Here is a 19,531-nt window from a genome sequence, read left to right as displayed (position 1 = left end):
AAGCCGGGCACAGGGGAGCCTGGGGCATCTCCAACTCCTCCTTGCAAATTCTCAGGTGTTTCACCACGGCCAAGGGCAGCACATGGCAGGCCTGGAGTTCATTGTTCCCCTTCTGGGGTGTTTTCAGCTCATTTCCAGCTCCACCCGCAGCATTTGGGGCAGGAAGCATCCACCTCTGAGGCTGTGATCCTGCTCAGGACTGGTTCCTTCTGCTGCTATAGGTTTGCAGGCAAGAAAACCACAGCAGGTATGAGATCTGGGAATTAGAGCCCCAGGAATCATGGTAAATCCCTGGAAATCACATTGTCTCTGCTAGAAATCCTCCCGCAGACAGCCCTCTGCCAGGTGCTGAGAGAAATCCCACAAAGTCAGGCTGGACGCTAAAAGGTTCTTAAATATTTAGTTCAGATTTATTTAAAGTCAAGTCAGTTTGTGGACACTATTTATATTATTAAAAACACTTGGAGGTTTGTAGATCTAGCAAAAATATACATTTCAGTTTGAGGGTTGCTATACTGTCGAGGAAGGAAGAGCAAAAAGTTTCCCAGGTGATGGGCACGAGTCCTGCATTGCGGCCGTGGTGGAGACACCACCGGGGTTTTGGGAAGGACAAATCCCCCGGGCTCCAACCAGCACACGCATGTCTCCAGTGCCTTCCCCCAGTGGGCTTCAAAGTGCTTCAGAAACGGTAATTCCCAACACCCCTTCGAGGTAGGGAGGGGAGGGCTGGCCAGGGAAACTGAGGCACGGCAAAAGGAGTGGAGTGTGGCTGCAGGGGGGAGGTTTGGGACCGGCCAGCCCTGTGATGGGGAGGGAAAGCCCAGTGCTCTTCCCCTTTGGGTTTTAAAGGAATTATTGCACCAGGGAAATCTGCTACCCTGAAGAGGAGGAAAGTAAAATAAAACCGAGTAATTTGCTCCCACAACCCCTCCTAGGGAATATCAGTATTTTAATAAGGCTGCTCAGGACACGGGGGACTATGAGCTGCAGACAGGGAAGTACCACTTCTTAAGTGAGACATCATTATCCTGAAAAGGGAACAGCCCTTCCCAGGTCCATCCTCCCCCTGCCCGAAGCCCAAGTGACACAACCCCCACACCAGGGGCCAGGCCTGGCCCAGGCAGCATGGTGATGGTTCACTACAGCTGTGAGAAGTTGTGAGGCAAAATCACAGAATGATGCTGGCTTCAGGCAGACCCCTAAGCCTGGAGCTACTCTCAGTCTTAGGAACAGTGCAGAGGAGGACTGGCAGCTTCCTTGACACAGCCACACTCACTGGGAAGCTCCTGCCCACTGTGAGCATCCCAACCACCCCCTCCTTGTTTATAAATCCTTGGCGTTTACAGCTGCAAAGCTCTCTGCAACCAATGCTCTAACAGATCCTCATGCTCCTGCTCCAAGCAGACAGCATGTGACAATCCAGGTCCCTTTCACAAAGGGGAAACTGAGGCAGGACACCAAACTGTGACCAGCTCAAGGTCCCTGACCTTCCACACACCATTTTTGTAACTCATGTCTGTGCAGAACAGCCTGTGGAAGCCATGGATTCTGTGCCTCTGCTCTGAAAGTAGCTTTAAGGAGTCCAATCCTTCCCCTCCTACTTCCCCATCCCAGCCTCTTATACTGAGGTGCCAAGGGACACGTTCACTATGGAACGAAGATGCCGGGAGCAAAGGCTCCCACTTAACACCCGGGAAGGCAGAGTTCACACAGTGCTGCTGGGAGACAGGAACACACTGCAGAGCACAGGGAGGGATGCATCTGTGGGACAGCCCTACCTGCATTCAAATACTCCAGCTTTTCTTTGGGAAAGAGAGAAACATCCTTTCATCACACCGTTCCAGACTTCACGGCTCAGGACCACATCCTTGGAGTGCAAACGAACAAGAGAATACAGACACATCATAAGTGCTGCTGTCAGCCCTGCTGGCCCCTGCACCCTCTCAGCCCTCCTAAGGACCAGAGCTCCCCACCCTGGGGACCCGAGGTGCCACAGTGACCTCGCTGCCTGAGCCATGTAAACCAGGCGGCCGCTCGGCTGTGGGAGCAGCCAGAGCTGGGCCATAGGAACGGGAACAGCAGCTTTGCAGATTTGTTAGTGTGTGTTAATGGAAGCCCTGGCCGAGCAGGAGGTGGCTGCATATCCTGACGGCATCTTGCCCTATGTACCGTATGTCAGGGTCACATAGAAAAGAGTTTCCAGTAGGAGAAATGGAAGACACTGAGAAGGGTTTTCTTTGTTTCTGTACAAAGAGTCTTGATGGGAATCCATGGCTTCATTCTCATAAATAACAGGTCCTTAGTACATGTCCTTGTAGATCTCCTGCAGAAGTGGGTGCAGAGATGTTTCTGTCTCTGTCTTCTTGATCTTCTGCACCAACTGGGCGTGCTCTGTCACCAGCTGTCGCAGGTCAGCCATCTTCTGCAGCAGCTTGGGGAAGAGGTACTGGGCATCCGGGTGGTTGGACTGCAGGTGGAACTCCAGCGCTCGCAGGATGTTGTCTTGGATATCCTCCACCTGCTTCACGTTCATCAGGCCAGGGCGGTCTGTGGAGAGGAAGCACGGTAGCTGCAGGGTCATGGTGCAGCCCTCCAAAGTACACGCTGCTCCTGGGGAAAGGGAGCTGGGGACTGTAACCCACCCACAGTGACTTCAACCTCATCAGCTACAAATGGGAGAAGTGTGCCCTTGAGCAATGTATCCCACAGCAGCACATGATAAGGAGATGCCACTTCCACATTCCTTGCTGTTGGTCCAAGCTTGCCAGGCATCACAGCTACAGAGAAGCTTTGGTTTTGGAAGCGTTCAGTTCCTCTCTCACTCCCCTGAGACATCCCTGGCTGACCTCAAGCTGCAGCTCAGCTTCCCTAGCCCCCTCTGAACCATCTCTTAAGTAGGGAGTACTTTCCTGACCCTGGCACGGCCAAGGGCACCCGCTCACCTCCACACAGGATGATGGCAGCCACAAACAGCGACAGGTCACTGTCATCCAGCTCCAGAGCGTTGAACTTCACAGCAAACTCAAATTTGGGCTCCATGATCTCACTGAAGGGCTTGCGCAGGCTGCGCAGGAACTCGCGGGTCACGAAGCCATTCCCGTTGGCCACCAGCAGCCCATCCTTGTTCATGATGGAGGCCAGCATGGCAAAGATGGCCTCATGCACCCCGTACTTGAGCAGAGTCACTTGGTCGTTCAGGTAGAGGCCTATGAAGCTGGGGATGCTCTTGGCGAACTCGGTGAGCTCCCGCACAGTCTCCACCGTGGTGCACTGGCAGCGGTAGAAGACGTGCACCCCGATCTCCTTGTAGGGGGGGATGCCATTCACCAGCTGCTTCCACACCAGCCCCTTCTCTGCCTGCCACAAGGTGTCCATGTCATGGATCACAAAAGGCTGCTTGAACAAGAAGCAAGTTAGGAGACTGCTGCGGGGACTCGAGGTGCCAGCTCTGCCCAGGACAGTCATTTTGTCTGCCTCTCCCTGTGCTGTGCCCTGCCTCTGGGGCTGACAGTGCCCAGGCAATCTGCACCAACCCACCACAGCACAAGTGTGCAGCGGAATGGGGCTTTTCCCAGCAAGGGGCAGGACATGCAGAGCCCACCTGGCTGCAGGTGGGAATGGTTCACGTGGAACAGCTATGGCAGCAGGGAGACGTGCAGCATTTCCCAGAGAACAGTCCCCCATGATGGTCATGGCCAACCCCACCTGCCCTGGGAGGGAACTTACTGGGGTGCTGCTGGCTTTCCCGGTCAGGATACCTCTTGCCTTCTTTTTGGTCATGTTGAAATTCTTCAGGTAGGCGTTGTAAATGTGCTTGGAGAAAGCTTTCAGGTCAGCCACCTGTGGGTTCTGGCAGCTGATCTCACTGGCCGTCAGCCCTGCCACCAGCTTCCTCTTCTCTGCTTCTGGCATGCGCCCGAAGCGGATTGCTGGGAGACAAAACTGGGGTTCAGGACAGCAGGGGCACCCCAGGAGATGCATCCAGAGAGGCAGCAGTTTGGTCTGCCACTGCAGACAGGTCTGCTGGAGAACACCTGCAGCTACCTGACACAATGCATCTCCAGGCTGCAGCTCCTTCATTAACCAGCCACAGCTGCTTCCTCAGAGCAGACTCTCATCCCATTCCTCTGGGGTCCTGCACAAACCCCACTTCCCCCATTAACACCTTTGCTTGTCCAGGTCTGAGATTCTTACACCTGAAGTCTAAAAGTCTCAGCGCAGAACAGTCTGTGTGTCCAGTTCCCTCTGGGCCAGTCTGTAAGGGACAGCCATGTGCCAGCAGCTGTACTGCATGGTGGGAATAAACAGCCCCTTCTCATACAGAAAAAGGGGAAAAGGAGTGAAATGCTTGAAGCACTGGGTTTGAACGAACCCCTAGGCAAGAAGAGCCACGGGCTGAAGCACAGCAGGCCATGGGCACCCTTCACAGGAGGGCAGTTGGCCCTGTGTCACCCAGCTGGCCAGGTGCGTGGGCAGCAATGACACTCACCGTTGTGTGACATGCCCAGCGAGAGGCATTTCTGGAAGCGGCAGTACTGGCACTTGTTTCGGTTCTTCTTCTGAATCTTGCAGCTCCTCTCACACTTCTCGTACTCCAGCTTCATGCGGATCGTCCGGCGGAAGAAACCCTGCAGGCAGGGAGCAGGGGGACATGGAGCAGCAGTGCCTATGGTTTGGCACCAGGCTGGTTTGTTATCCCCACGAGCTTCAGGGAGGTTCAGGGCATGAGGAGGGGGAGCCCTGGGTCTCTCTGATGCAAGCAGAGTCTCTATCCCAAGGAGAGGTCATGTGCTGGCAGAAAGGAGCTGCAGAGGAAGAAGCATGGGGGCACACTGTGCCTGGTGCTGTGAGTGTGCCAGAAGCCCATAGAGAGGGAGGGGAGAACAAACCATGGGACAACCCCAGCCTGCAGGAATGTCTGGCAGGACATGGGCTGCTAACACAACCCTGCTGGATCTGCTGCAGGGGAAAGAATTCCAGAGGAATATCCAAGCTGCAGCCAGTGATCCCAGGGAGATAAATACACAGCTCACTGCTGATCTGCAGCACAGAAACTATTTTTAAAAGCAAACTCAAAGTCCCAATGGGGACAGATGGGTTTGCCTTACACAGCAAAGCATGACAAGGCAAGGTTTGGGCCATACAGGTCTCAGCCCCCCTCCCAGGGCAGCATTTTCTGCCTGCCTATACTCACCCCATTATAGACAGGTTGAGTTGTTTTACAACCAATCCCGAATCCTGTTTTGCTGCAAATCTGCTTGTGTGAGGAGGCAGCCCAATCACTAGGATCTAACCCCTGCTTGGTGCTGCTGAACCCAACTGTCCCTGGGACTCACCTTACAGCCCTCACAGGCATGCACACCATAGTGGAAACCCGAGGCTTTGTCTCCACAGACCCTGCATTCCACGTTCAGCGCTCCCAGCGCCGCCTCCTCACAGCCCATCTGCAGCTGGTCCGACAGCGAGGGAGAGGAGCTCTGTGACAGGTCTGCAAATACACACAGGGACATGTCCTTCCATGTCACAGCCACAGCTCCTCGTGTGGCCAGCTCCTCCAGCTGTGGGGCTGAGGAAGGATTTCTAGCCCAGTCCTCCCTGCCTCTAGTATCACATCTGGAATCTGGCACTGGCTGCAGGCAAATGCCATGAACAGAGCCAAAAATGCCCCAGCAGCTCAGACTCCACATCAATGCTCCTTTCTTCCCTCTGGCATTCGTGTCCTGGCAATGAAACCCCAACCAACAGATTTTATAATCCCTGGTTGACCAGCTGCTGGCACAGGACATCCCAGCTGGAACGTCAAGGGCTCTGGAGGTGCCTCTTCTGCATCCACAAACCTTATCTCCCACCTCCTACAATCACTTTGCTCTGAGGACCTCAAGAAATATCCAAGGAAGCATTCCCAAGCACCCTGGGAGGCCCCGAGCTCTGAAGCATGTTACCTGCCTGTCCTTTTAATTTCCACTGCAAAAGCCATTGCCAAAGGCTGTGCAATAACCTCAGAGGAATAAATAAGCTTCTCCATAATAACTTGGAGCATTATTTCACAAAGGGTAGAGATTAAAACCAGCTGAACTCCATACAGGGAGAGATCCTCTGCCCTTGCAGCTGAGCATGCTGCCTGGGGGCTGTGGGTGCCTGGATGCTTCACAGGATGAACTACTGTGACTCCACTCACCTGTGTAGCTGCTTGAAGGCAGCGAGCTGTCTGGTCCTCCAGTTGGGTCTGAGGTTCCACTTGCCACCATCACTGCCTCTTCCTCTTCCTCTTCCTTGACCTCAGGTACTTCCTCCTGTAGTTGTTCCATAATTGATCACCCCTCACTGCCAAGACTGCAATCCCTGTCATAGCTCTGGCATCATCCGCGTCTATCCAAGATGGACCCCACCAGGCTGTTCCTGCTAGCCTGTAGGACATGAAGAGAGGCCACTGAGTGCCTGCACAGAGCAGCTCAGCAGCAGGGCAGTGTCACCAACCACACCAGTCCTGCTCTGTGCTTGCTCCTGGGCCAGTGAGACATGCAGAGCAGGGCCCATTTAAAGATCCCTTTGCACTCTGGAATAAACATTCTGTAGGATTCTAGGAAGCAAAAACTCACAGAATTGTTTTTAAAGCCCACCAGACCACAAACCAGCCCAGATGCCACCCAGGGGTCCCCAGCTTACAAGTCCCATAGCAGAAATGCTGCCCCAGACAGTGTCCCCTGAGCAGCTAGTGACCTGATGCCAAGGATGTGATGGTAACAGCTAGGGCCAGGGTCTGATAGAGCCAACACCTCCAGAAGGATCAAAGTAGGGCTGGCTTCACCCTCTGTCCCTGCCCAGCCGTGGCAGAGCCTGGATTGGGAGCAGCAGCTGATCAGAGCACACTGTGCTAGTGGGTGGAAGATATTAGGGGAGCAGGGCTCAGTGCAGCAGCAGGCAGTGGCTAAAAGTCCCTGGCCCATGCAGGCCATCTGCATGACCGATGGCTTCCTGTCAGCCCTGCACTCACACTCCTTCCCGTCAGAGTGCTGCCAGTTACAGCCTTTGTGTTTGTTTGCACTTGGCTCCGCTGCCAAGAGCAGGGCTGAACGTGTTGCTGTTGATCTGCGCAGCTGCCGGGCTGTGCTCAGCCACGGGGTCCAGCAGTGCAATCCCGACAGCCACACAATCCAAGCACTGTCTTTATCCCGGGTTTCCTGTGGGAGGAACGGCCCCGTCCTCCCCCACGCACTTCCGCTCCTTGTTTGCCTTACTCCATCCCAAAGAGCCCACAAAAAGCTCCAGCCGTCTGAATGATGCAGCACTGGTACCATGGCTATGGCAGAGCCCTTCCCACCTCCCTCCCAACCATGCAGGATCTTGATTCCTAAACTGACTCTTCTTGAATAATTAATATCTCAAGCCCATCTTATGTAAAGTTCCAACCACTTCCTTAAGAGAGTTATTTTTAAGTGGAGAAATACCCATCAGGAAAGCAACTGAAATCCAGGTTCAGCAAAGCAAGCCTCAATTTGCAGATGCAAATTAAACTAATGCAAGATCTTGCAGGGGCCTTGTATAAGGGCAACCCCAAGCTCTGGCATGATCTGTTCCCCATGTCCAAGACCACAGCACAGCTCAGGGCTTGCTGGGGGAGGGCAGCAGTGACCCAGGACTCCCTGGATTTGTTTGCCTTCCCGCAGCAGACCCTCACACCTGGCACTTCAAAATTGAGCTGCAGCCAGCTCCTTGGATTGTTGGAAAGACATCAAGGTCAGAGCTCCCTGAAAGAGCAAGGAAGCAGCTCAGGGAGAGAACAAAACCTGCAGGTGGGAGGGTGAACACAAACACATCACAAACCTAGAACACTAGTCACCCCTGGAGCTAGTGCTGCACCAGAGCCTGAGTCTCCTGTGGCTGAGGGGGCTTTATTTTATCCCTCCACACTAGGAATTCAGATTGCAGGACAGTGGTGTTGTTTCCAGCTGAGGTACATCAGTGGCAACAGTGAGAACACTGCCCTGTGCTCCTTGGCAGCAGGAGCAGGCAGAGGGGTGCTCCCTTCCCGTGCCTCCACATGAGCACTGAGGGACCATTGAAGGGCTGTGTTATCCTTGGCCTCTGCTCACACATCCCACACGGTGGGACATGGCAGACAAGCAGGAAAACCTATTCATTGGAGATGGAGGATAATGAACTTCACCGTTTTCAGGGTTATATATAAATGATCGCATAAACATCAGGGAAACACTTTTGCCTGGAAGAGAAGTTAGTGAGGGAAGCTTGTGGCAGGAGAAACTTGTCTACAGTGGAAAATTCATCCTGCAGCAGCTTAATGAGCAGCTCATGAGATTCCCTTTGTCCCTAGCATCCAGCACAAGCCTCTTGCTTTAAACCCACTGCAGATAGAGCTCCCTGCTTTGCCCCAGATGTCTCATGGGACATGTTGGAATAATGTGGGCACATCCCTGACATGCTGTCCTCCATCTGCCAGGTCTACTCAGGGCCATGTGCTCTCAGGGCAGCAGTGAGTTTCTGGCATGCAGTTTGCTCCCCCAAAACCCAAAAAAGCAACTGTAAAACTGTGCTTGGGTCAGTCGTGGATGGGTGTGAGAAGGATAAGACACAGACAGAGAGCTCCACGGGCCTCCACCTAAGGCTGCTCATGTGCACACAGGCATTACAGAGAGGATATGGGTGTGAATCCCACCCTTTGAGAGTGGCTGGAGAGGCAGAGAGAGAAAAGCTTTTACCAGAAGGGTCTGAATGTATTGTTTGCACATCTCCTTGTAGTTCAAGAGTTCAGGGGCCTGGGCAGAGGGGAGCTGCAGGAGCTTTTCACACACCTGCCTCTCCCTTAGCCCTTCCCATTTTCTAAATAATTGGGACAGAGGGAGAGGACTGGCAAAAAAGATTGATCTCACACGGGAAGCTGCAGCCCCTGCCTGTGGCAGATGAAAGGCCAAGGCAGCCGCTGCCTGGATGAAGGACTGGGAACATGGCCATGCCTGTGCAGCCCTTCGAGGAGCCAGCCAGCTGGGCAGAGCCCCCGGCAGGAGAGGGACCTCAGTCCTCATCCCCGCACAGCTCTGAGGCAGTAGGCAGAGACTGTGGAGATTCTCCAAGGATTCACGGGCTCGTCTCTGTTCTCCTGCAAGCCCTTCAGTGGGAACGGGGAGGGGGGACTTGGGAAGCTGGAGCTCTCCAGAGGTTTGTGCAAACTCTCTCTGTCTGAGCACAAGGAAGGACCTGCTCTGACAGTACCGCAGCCTGGAATCTTTGTGGGACAACACTGGGAATGACAAAGGACAGCCAGAGGGCCCATCTCCATCCTTGAACCTCTCCACCTATTTGGTGCCTCCATATCCAGTGGCAAAGTTGCCAGAGCAGGAGAAGGGATAACTTGGTCTCCTCTTGGCTGAGTCCTGTTCCAGAACACAACACCCAAGCTTCAAGCTGCAGGAAGAAGGGTAGAGATTTCTGCCTGCCATAGACACCCACACCTTTTTTCCATTCAACAGCTCTCACAGGACACTGATGGAAACAAGAATGGAGACTGTAAATTTCTTCCTAAGCATATCCAGAGAATCCAGCAAATCTGTTTCCCTTCCTCTTCCCACAGGATGGGAATGAGCAAGAGGACAAGCACCTCATGACTTGCTGTGCCCTTGCCTCAATGCCTGTTCCAAGGAGCTTAGGTAACTGGCTGAGCCAGCAGCTTCCTCTGCAGCTGATGCAGGGAGGGTTTGTTTGCTGGCTCTGGGCTTGGGCTGATGCCTGCTGGCTGCAAATAGCTTGGGCAACAGGTTTGTCTTTCCTAGAAGCTGGCATCTATGCCAAGCTAAACCATCAGCAGGAACAGGGAGAGAGACGTGGCACAATCGGGAGAGGAAAAAAACAGGAATAAAAGTTAAAAGGAGATACATCTTCAGTGTGGATGCCCTGCAAGAAGATAGTACTTCTCCAGAGCTGACCAGGATCCAAGCCTCCAATTCATCAACCAACAGCTTGTGCCCCTGTGGCCCGGCAGTTCCCCTGGCAGCCAATCCTACTGATTAACATGTAGACCCTAGAGCCAAGCTCAGAGTTTCCAGGCAAAGCAAAACACCAAAGAAATGTCCAAACATCCCAAGAGTCAAGTCACAGAGCTGATCCCCTCAAAGCAATTGTTCAATACAACTGTACTACAAAAGAGGTCATAAGGAATGACAAAAAGAAAGCAATATACCATGGGAACACTCCTTGCTTGTGTTTATCCCCTTGGACAAGACTATTCACCCAATTCACAGTGAAAAGAAACAGAAGGGGTGAGATGAGAATTCAGTCCTCCATAGAGCAGCACTGTGATGCGCAGCACATTTTGAATCCACAATTGAAAACTGACCTGAATCCATAAAGGAGATGTAATTGCTGCGGGTTGACCACCTTTTGCAGACTTCCTCAGGTGGTGTCCCTGCTTCCAAGATCTGTTAATCAAGTATCAGTGTCTGCTCCTCCTCCTACACGTCAGCTACTACTAATAAAAGCCAAATAAGAGCTAAGCAGATGCTGCAATACAGGAAAGGTAACTAAGAGTACAAAACATGAGAGGCAAACACTGAAAACATGTTTATGTTTGCTCCTGGAAGATCAGCATACCCCCATATTAGCCAATGAGATCTCAGCAGCACTTACTAGCTGAGTGTTTCCTCTCTTACTCAAAGTCTTGGCCGCAAGGCAGGCTACACACAAAAATAAACTACTACAGCTAGTAAGGAAGAGCCCTCCCACACAGCACTGACCACAATGGACATTCTGGGCCCTTCCCCTTGAAGCATCTGCTTAGATGCTGTACCATGTCCCAGAGTCCAGTCCTGTAATTCTCTCTCCAAGGCTGCTCGGTGTGGACCACCTGTTCTTCCCCAAGAAGAACCTCATTAACTTCCCTCATTAAGCAGAGGGGTACTGCCAGAGCTGCTATGACAATTAGCTGCTGCTAATTACTCAGGGACTTGTGACACAGGGTGCAGGAGATTCCCTCAGCTGCCTTGAGCAGCCTAGCTTGCCAAAATGAATCACACATCTATTGCGTGTTTTAACTCACCCACTTCCTGGGCACTGAGGGGAGAAAAAAAAATCCCAGCTCATTAAAAAGGTTACAAAACTTGCCAGATTCTTCTCTTTTTGTACCATGATTGATGCTGTCCCCAAAACCAGGTCATGACATTTTGCTCCAAAAGGAACTTGCTGCTGGCTTTGTTCAGGGTGCAGGAGGTACTGCAGACACAGAAAAATAGCAGAATTTAGGCACTGAACTCTCAGTCATGTGCAAAGCAGGGTCTGCCAGGCTGCTCTTCTCCACGAGCTGCAGCTGTCTCTGGCTCCAGCAGCTGCAAGCATGCATGAGATGTGCTCCAAAATCTTGAGATGGCAGATACAAGAAGACAGAGGAATCATCCCTCACCAGCTTCCCAGCAGAGCGACTACCTGCCCTCACCAGGCTCCAAGGCTGGTGCTGGAAGAAGGGGTGCAGCAGGGCAGGCAGGGAAGAGCTGTGCAGTTGCTAGCTCTTACTTCAAGTGCTGCTCCATGACCTTCAGCAAATCTGGTCAAGTCTCCTACTTCCATTTCCTTGATCATAATAACCAACCAACCAAACAAACAAACAAAAAACAACAACAACAACAACAAACCAAAACAAAAACAACAAAAACAAACAAACAAACAAACAAAAACAACAAAAACACAAACAAAAAAAAAAAACACCAAAAAAACACTACAAAGAAACAAACCCAGGATTTTTACAGTGCTTCCTTCCTGATCCTTCCCTGGCTGCATTAGCTCATGGAGACGGCATGTTTTGGAAGTGAAGAGCAATTGATCAGTGCCAAGTGTTATTGTTTATTCCTGTATTACAGATTTTGACACCTGTTCGCAGTCACACTCTCAGGTCTGGTCAGCTCCCTGCACTGCTTGTGACCATCTTCTCCTGTTGTACATTCCTGTACAAGGCTTTCCCAGGATGACTTTCAGGAAGTAAACTGGCACATCTCATTCTGCCAACTGCTGACTGATATTTGTGTTTAGCAGTCAACTCAGGACAGCCCAAAGTACCTACGACCAGGAAGGGCACGTGGCTCTGACCTATCGGAACAAGGACAGCCACCAGGAAACAAGCAGGTACTGGAAAGGTGACACCACTGGGCCTTCTCAGTGCTGGAAATGGCACAGAAGTGCTGCTATTTGAGAAGATTGTTAAGTCTGGCAAGGAGAGATCATCCCCCCACAGCCCAGGGCACAGCAGAGGTGGCTGTGAAATTTGCAATGCTTTGGGATCACACTGCAAACCTGGCACTCGCACGCCAGAGTGTCTGGGATATATTCTCCTTTACTTTAGCATCCCAAAGGTGAGGATGTTGGAGGCTCAGAACTCCCTGAACCACTGGAAGGTGACGGTTTCCCAAACTGCTGAAGTTCTCCTGGCTGTACTCCAAGGCAGTCAGTTTGCTTAGGGACCCCTTGTCCTCCCGAACCTGAGCAGGACATGTGAAAGGATCCGGTTTCAGGAACATCAGTAATTATAGAACAGGGCTGCTGAGGGAGGAGCTCACAGAAACAACAACGCCACTTCCCAAGGCAAACACTGAGCACGAGGTGTTACAGACTCAGAGCAGCGCTCAAATGGAACTCCAGGAAAGTGGCAAGTAGAACAAGCTGTGGCTGTGAACAGAAGCACTGCTGGCAGTCAGTGAGGCCAAGTTTGGCAGTGCTGTGCACACCAGCACCCAGCTTAGATTTCCCCAAAGTCTCAGGGTCACTGGGACACCCCTGCTTTGGATGGGGCAATCAGCTCCCCAGAAAAGTAGTGAGGGCAGAAAATCAGCAGTGGGCCAAGGAGTCACTTAGGATCACACACACACACAGAGCCAAACATCGAGCAGGCCCCCAGGTTTTATTGCTACATTGCCAATGCTCCCAGATGCAGAAAAATGACCACAAAACCAATAGCAAGCCTCCTCCTCTTTGCAGCAACAGATTTTAAATCCCATGGACTAATCAGGAAAAAGAATAAATCCATCAGCCTGTAAGTTCTGGTATGCTTACACTTGGACTCCCAGAAAAGTGCTACTTGGTTTTGTAGACTTTAGCAAAATATCCTGGGCAGCAGCCACACCGCCCTGATCCCAGGACACAGCTGACAGAGAGGAATTGTGCCCAGGCACAAGTCCCGATGATTCAGCAGGGCCAGGAACATGCGCAGCGAGACTTATCGAGCACATTGCTGCGACTGCTGCAGCTCCCCTTCAGCCACGGAGCAGGAAAACAGAAGGTCCCAGTCTGACTGCATGCATCCCCGTAAGAAAACCTCCAGAGAACTCCAGAATCACTTTTCCACACAAACTAGTACAACACCCTCTCAGGGGACTTACATGGGAATGTTGTTTCCTTACTATTTTTGGCCACATTCACACGGTAATAGCTGCCTGGACAACAGAGATTTCCCTGCCTTTTCAGCAGGGAAAGGAGCAGCAACCGTGTCAGCGTGATCCTGCCAAGACTCACAGTGTGCTCTGACCATTTGGATTTCTGCCTCAGCCCCCAGAAAACAAAACGCTTGAGCAAAGCATTCACACCTTTCATAACATCCTCGTGCCTTTGGCACCATCTTGGGGGTACAGGGTGAGCCACAGAGATCACAGCCAGACAACAGCTACTGCTTCCTGACACAGCCAGCTGCTGGTAGCTCAGCAGGCTCCTCAAGTTCATGCTCACCAACAATCCTTCTCCAGAGATTCTCATGTCCCTTGAGTTCCACAACACAAGTTCTACCCCACGGACATGAGAACCCACGGATATTTTCAGAGATGAGGGTCTCAGACCATCAGCCCTCATGGGATTAACAGCTTTCAAGAGCCAACACCTCTAGCAGAATCCATATAAATAACTTTAAGGTGAAATGCTCATTTAGGCATTTTCAGCAACATCCCAGATTGCATTATGATGAAATCAAGAGTTCCATTGAAAAAAGCTTGTAACAAGTCAGGCAGGATAGGGATTTGAGTTTAGATTCCCATCAACAAGATGACTGCACAAAGCATTGCTTATTTTGAAGCCATCTCACACAACCCCTACCAGGAAAGCCCTGACAAAGCCTGTCCTAATGAGATAGGCATGTGTTTCCCAGTTCAGTCTGTCTTAACAGCCCACCAAAGATATACTTCCCTATCAGGTCATCTGCCCTTTCAAATCACTAAAACTATTCCCTGTCTCCAACCCACATACCTGTTAAGGGTTGAACATGCATGTTGTGGTTTTTGCTATTTCAAGTTCCAGTTCCCAGACTAGGGGGAATCAGGAAATGCAGTATGATGGCAACAGCTTCGGATAACATGGAAGTTACCAGGCTGTGGCTATGTCCCAGCCCCAGAGATGGGTTCTGGCCTGATCAGCACCATAACAAACACTTGTGTTTCTGGTTTGTGTTTTCATCCTGCCACTTCCTCCTCCATGGTCAGGATTCCCCTGCAAACCACAGACACCCTAAAACTCCTAAAACTCAAAACTTCGAGCAGAGTCTGTCTGTGAAGTCCCCAGGAAAGCACCCCAACATACACATGCGTTTCAGAGCCCTTTGCAAAGCCAAACAGACCTGACCAAAACGATCCCAGATGTTCACAAACTCTTGGCTAAGCCTTGGAGAACACAGACATTTTCCAGACACTATGACTGAAACAGTGACTATTAAAGCATTTCAAGAAGTCATAATGAAACTAAGATACATCCTGAATCAGTTCTGCTCTGAACCCCTCCTGCAATCAAGCAGGGCTTCAGTGAACGTCATCCCAAAACATATATTTTGGGGAAGATGCATTTCACAACCTCCTTGACCAAAGGATTCATACTGGCATCAATCGTTCCACTCTAAACCCCTGCTTTGGGAAAGTAATTTCCCAGGCATTCTGCCAAGGCAAGCACATTTCAGAGTATTAACAAAAAAATAAAATTAGTTCTACAGAAAAATCTTACTTGTCCTCACTATGGAAATCACTTCTGCTTGTCCAGACTTTCCCAGAGTCTCCAAAATCACTGCAGCAGTGCATCTCTGAACAGAGACGCTTCTGGAAAATGCAGAGATTACTCTGCAGCACCTAATGAGAAGCAGCAACACAGCCCGACGAATCTGTGGTTATCAGTTTGCTCCCGCTCTAAGCAAAAGAGTCAGTACAAACCACAAAACCCCTGATACCTAAAATGTCATTGTCAGGGCAAGCCAGGCTGGGCTCTGACAGCAAATATCCTTTCAGGCATAAGCACTTCAACATCATCTCACCCAACTAAAACATCATTTGTATGTCAGAGGAGCCCAAGAGTCTCCTGTTGTGCCAAGCCTTCAGTCTTCAAGAACATTTGCAGATTTCCAGTCCATAATTCAATAGCCACAGACGAAATATTCCCCAAAGGGCAACAAGATGTACTTTACAAAAATACATATTTTTCAAAAGGCATAATGCAAGAAAGACAGAATCCATCAACACCCGAAAGCTATTCTGTACAACAATGCTCTTCTCATCAGCAAAGCCTCACAGGACTCATTATAAAATCCTCTCCAGACGCTGTGAAGATCCTTGGAAGTCTGTGTCTTGAATACCAGAACAGAGATGTTGTAACCACTGCACCAATCTGACACGGAACCCACAACAGCTCAACACCTCAGAGCTGTATTGAGGCAAACACACACCCACAGCCACAGCCACATGCAGGCAGCCTCGGCACCACTGATTCTAGGAATCACTTCAGAGGTCTGTGGGCAGGACAGTGCCCGCCCATGGCCCTGCTGACCGCCTCCCCCAAACCCCTGTCCTGACTCTGTCATGACCTGCTCAGCTTTGTCTCACACCGACAGACAGCACCGGAACCACTGCCGGGTCGTGTGTGGGATTGTTGTGGGGTGATTGGTTACCCATAGGCAGCCCTGGATCTCATGTGTCCTCCCTCATCTACAAAAGCCAATTTGTCATAAACATCAGTGAAATAATGAAATGTTCTGTCATTATGCTTTGACAGCAAGAGCCAGCTGAGGAGAACAGGATTAGACCATGGTCCTCACAGTGTATTCCTAAAGTAATCCATAAAATCATATTCAGAAATGGAACAAAAATAAGGTATGGGAGTTCAAATTTAAAATTAAATTTAAGAAAGTTTAAGCACACGGACAAAGGGAAATTTGCTGGAAGCAAACTGCTCTTCCCAGGCTCTTCCCTACCCTAAGTTTTTAAAAACACTTCTAAGTGCCTGGGTTGGTGGCCCGTGTACAAAGGAGAAGGGTTACCTCTGCGGAGCAGCTGTCCCCGTCTGCCTGCCGCCGAAAGCCAATGCTCAGTCACCATGTCAGCACCGACAGCCAAGAGCTGGAGCAATCTGCAGGAGGACAGAGAGCAAGTTTCCACGGCTGTGCTGAAGGCCAGATATTTATGCTGCTGGGAGCACTGGGCTGGGTCCAGCAGCAGCTCTGAAATTTAAATACACACTCCCTCTTTCACACGCTGAAACCCTGGGCCAGGGTGACTCCAGGGGGCCGCTGCCACAGGCAGCATCTGTCCCAAGACCAGGAGATAGACCAAACTCTGGGGTGAACCAGCAGAGACAGCCCCATCCCCTCACCATGGATGTCACCTTTGCCTTAAGTCACCTGCAGCCAGAGGTTGATGACCCTGAGCTCTTATGACAATACACAAAGTTGATGCTAGGAAAAGTCTATGGTGGCCACAAGGCTGCTTGTTTACTCAGCTTGCTTAATCCACCTTCAAGAGGCTGCCAGAAAGTTCCTGCAACTTTAATGAACTTCCTCTTGGGTGGCTGAAACGTACGGATTTAACAGAGTTCATTCACTCTTCTTGGTTTTCCTGATAACTTTTCCTTGTATGAATTTCAGGCTCAAAAGAGAAGGAAGAGACTAATGCCAGAAAAAAAATGGTTTATGAGGCTTTGAACTAGAGGACTTAGAAAAAATATGTCCTATTTTTAGACAGTTATGCAGACGAACTGGACTAAAACATTAAACAAAGATGTAGTGAACATGATGCTATTTGCACCCACATACCCTCCTTGACATTAGCCAGGCTTAGCTGCTCCTCCCACTCTGACAGAAAAGCCCCATTTTGTATTGCTGCCCTTGACATGGGACAACTTGTGAGGCAGCAACAAACCAGCATCACCAGCCCCTACCAGGCTGGACAGCTCGGCAGCAACCTGTGAATGCTGTGCTGAGAGTGAACCCCCAGTGCCACACATCCTTCCAGGCCTGACACGGCAGTGGCAGCTGCAGCTGCCCAGGAGAGATGAAATAAGAACATGAACCTCCTGCCTCAAAACCTGAGGATCCCAGCAGCCTGAGTGTAGAGGGTGTTCCCTACAGGATCAAGGCACATCCAGACAAGGGCACAGGTGTGAGATCCAAAAATACGACCCAAGTCCCTTGCACTGCAGCATCAATCACATCAGGATTTCCCAATCAGTGTTGTCAAAGTCACATCCTCTTGAAGGCAGTGATTGCCCTTGTTTAGAGGTGGGGGCTGAGGACAGCCTGGAGTTCTGCCAAGTGTGGATCCAGCCTCTGCCTCAGAGGGGCCACAAATCTGCCCTCAGGAGCTTCACTTTCACAGCGGAGGTTTCTCATGCCTTCCCCGCCAATATGGAAGACAGTTTTCCTAAACAATCCTGACAAAGTTTCTCTTTAATCTCTCTGACAAAGAATAACACTAAAGTCCTTCCAGCCCCACTGGCACATCAGGAGGTGGCTTTCCCCACCTCTAGCAGCAATAAAGTTCATCCTGATTCAGTAACACAGCATTAGCCTTGACACTGTCAGTGAGGGCTGAATCACATGCAGGGAGTGTACAAATCGCACCCTGAGCTCTCTCTCATTCTCTCATTGCAAACCAGGGTGCTCTGCTACTGCTGCCAGAGATCTGAGATGCCTGGCTCACCTTGTTCCACTCACAGCTAAATGCCAGGACATGCCCATCACACCACACACAAGGCAACACTTGCAGCAGCTCAGCAGGGCATGGAGGGAACCTGCCAGCACATCCCACCTGGATACTTCCTCTGCTGTCCCTGCCTGACACATGGCAAGTCATCAGGAAAACTCCCACCTCAGCCTGCAGCATGTTCGTACAGAAGAGGATACTCTGCTGAAGGCAACAAGGGATTTGCATGGAGAGGGCAGGAGGAGAGGAGAGGAGAGTAGAGCAGAAACAAGAAATGGGACATGGGCCACCTCAACCCACAGGTCATTGTTTTAGAGACTAACACTGCAACCAGCCCTGGGACTCTGATTCATGGGGCAGCCAACACTCAGACCCCTCTGCAGCACCATGACAGGCATTGTCCGGACACTACAGCACATCTGATTCCTTCCCACAAGCATGTTCTTCATCTGGGATCTCAGGGAAGGAGGGTGTGGAATGGGCAGATAAGAGAGATGAGAAAGGACTCTCAAATCCTTCCTCCTTGGAGCAGCCCCTCACTGGATGCTCTGCACAAGGTCCATCCTGATTCTCTTGCCTTTGCTCCTTCCAGCTCCAGACTCCTTCAGTGCCTGGTACCCTCAGTACCAAAGCCAATTCCCCCTCCACCACCCCCCCCGGCACAGAAGACAGGCACAATGTCCCCCTAAGCATCCTCCCGTGTGGGCCATGTTCCGTTCTCAGTCTCCCCTGATTTCCCAAGAGGAACTGCAGCCTAAAGTCACTGACGCCCCTCACACCCCAGCTCTTCACACCCACGTCCCCTTCGCACGAAACCCTGCCCCTCACACCCCCTGCCCCAACCCTGTCACACTCCCCGTCCCTCACAGCCTCCGTCCCTCACAGCCCCTCTCCGTCACACCCCCCGTCCCTTACGTGCCCTGCCCCTCACAGCCCCGGTCCCTCACGCCCCCCGCCCCTCGCGCTTCCCCCGGCCCCGCTCACCTCGCGCTCGGCCCCGCTCGTGCCGTCAACCCCCCCCACTCCGTCACCCCCCGTCCCGCGCGTCACCGCGCACGCCCTGACGCCACCGCACCCCGCGCGCGCGCGGCCAATCGCCGCTGCCGCCGGGGGGGGCCTCGCGCCCGCGTCACCACGGCAACGGCCCCGCCCTTCCGCGCCGTACCGCCCCCTGCCGGGAGCCGCCCGCACTGCGCCCCGCGGCGGGAGCGGAGCCTCATGGGAAGTGTAGGCGCTGCCTCTGGCATTCTGGGGGCGGGGCGTCCTGAGGGCGGCACAATATGGCGGCGGACCGTGGTTGACTCCGCGCCTGAGGAACCCGAGCAGCGGCACTGACCCCCTTCTTCCCGCAGCAATTCGCACCGCGGCCCCCTGGCGCAGCGATAGAAGACAATAGCCCAGCCTCAGGGCAGAGCTGGGAAGGGCTGACTGCCCAGAAAACCCGTGCAGAGTGGCGGGATCCTATGTCCAAGTGGCCCGGCCAGGATGGTGCGGAGCAGGCAGGGACCCCACAAGGGGACGGCCCAGGGCTTAGGGCCAGCCCGCTGTGTCCCAGCGCAGAGGGAAGGGGGAGCGGTGATGCGTTTTACCCGCGGCCC

The 19,531-nt window shown here is 52.0% G+C and overlaps 1 protein-coding gene across 3 annotated transcripts; it reads right to left on the bottom strand.

Moving 5' to 3' along the window:
• Nucleotides 1-396: 396 nt before the first annotated feature.
• Nucleotides 397-16,357, bottom strand: PPARD (peroxisome proliferator activated receptor delta). 3 transcript variants are annotated; one of them, XM_062509475.1, is made up of 7 exons: nt 16,274-16,357; nt 6,179-6,407; nt 5,337-5,488; nt 4,490-4,628; nt 3,727-3,929; nt 2,943-3,396; nt 397-2,547 (listed from the first exon to the last, which is right to left on the bottom strand). In XM_062509475.1, the coding sequence occupies exons 2-7, from the start codon at nt 6,306-6,308 to the stop codon at nt 2,300-2,302; spliced, it is 1,326 nt and encodes a 441-aa protein (XP_062365459.1). In that variant the 5' UTR covers nt 6,309-6,407; nt 16,274-16,357; the 3' UTR covers nt 397-2,299. The 3 variants fall into 3 exon arrangements, with proteins under 3 accessions (XP_062365459.1, XP_062365460.1, XP_062365461.1); XM_062509476.1 differs by lacking the exon at nt 16,274-16,357 and having other exon boundaries at nt 2,943-3,393; nt 6,179-6,584; XM_062509477.1 differs by lacking the exons at nt 4,490-4,628; nt 5,337-5,488; nt 16,274-16,357 and having other exon boundaries at nt 2,943-3,393; nt 6,179-6,584.
• Nucleotides 16,358-19,531: the final 3,174 nt, after the last annotated feature.

Source organism: Cinclus cinclus, chromosome 27 (genome assembly GCF_963662255.1).
Source record: "Cinclus cinclus chromosome 27, bCinCin1.1, whole genome shotgun sequence".
Lineage (NCBI taxonomy): Eukaryota > Metazoa > Chordata > Aves > Passeriformes > Cinclidae > Cinclus > Cinclus cinclus.
Note: the sequence above shows the minus strand (reverse complement) of the source record. Positions and strands in the feature narration are given on the sequence as shown.

What these genes read in the sequence shown, in the direction of transcription:
- PPARD (XM_062509475.1), bottom strand. Translation starts at nt 6,308, where the DNA reads ATGGAACAACTACAGGAGGAAGTACCTGAGGTCAAGGAAGAGGAAGAG. An exon ending in GCCTTCAAGCAGCTACACAG is followed by an intron (nt 5,489 to 6,178) that starts GTGAGTGGAGTC and finishes GTGTATTTGCAG; the next exon opens with ACCTGTCACAGAGCTCCTCT. An exon ending in ATGCCTGTGAGGGCTGTAAG is followed by an intron (nt 4,629 to 5,336) that starts GTGAGTCCCAGG and finishes CCCTGCCTGCAG; the next exon opens with GGTTTCTTCCGCCGGACGAT.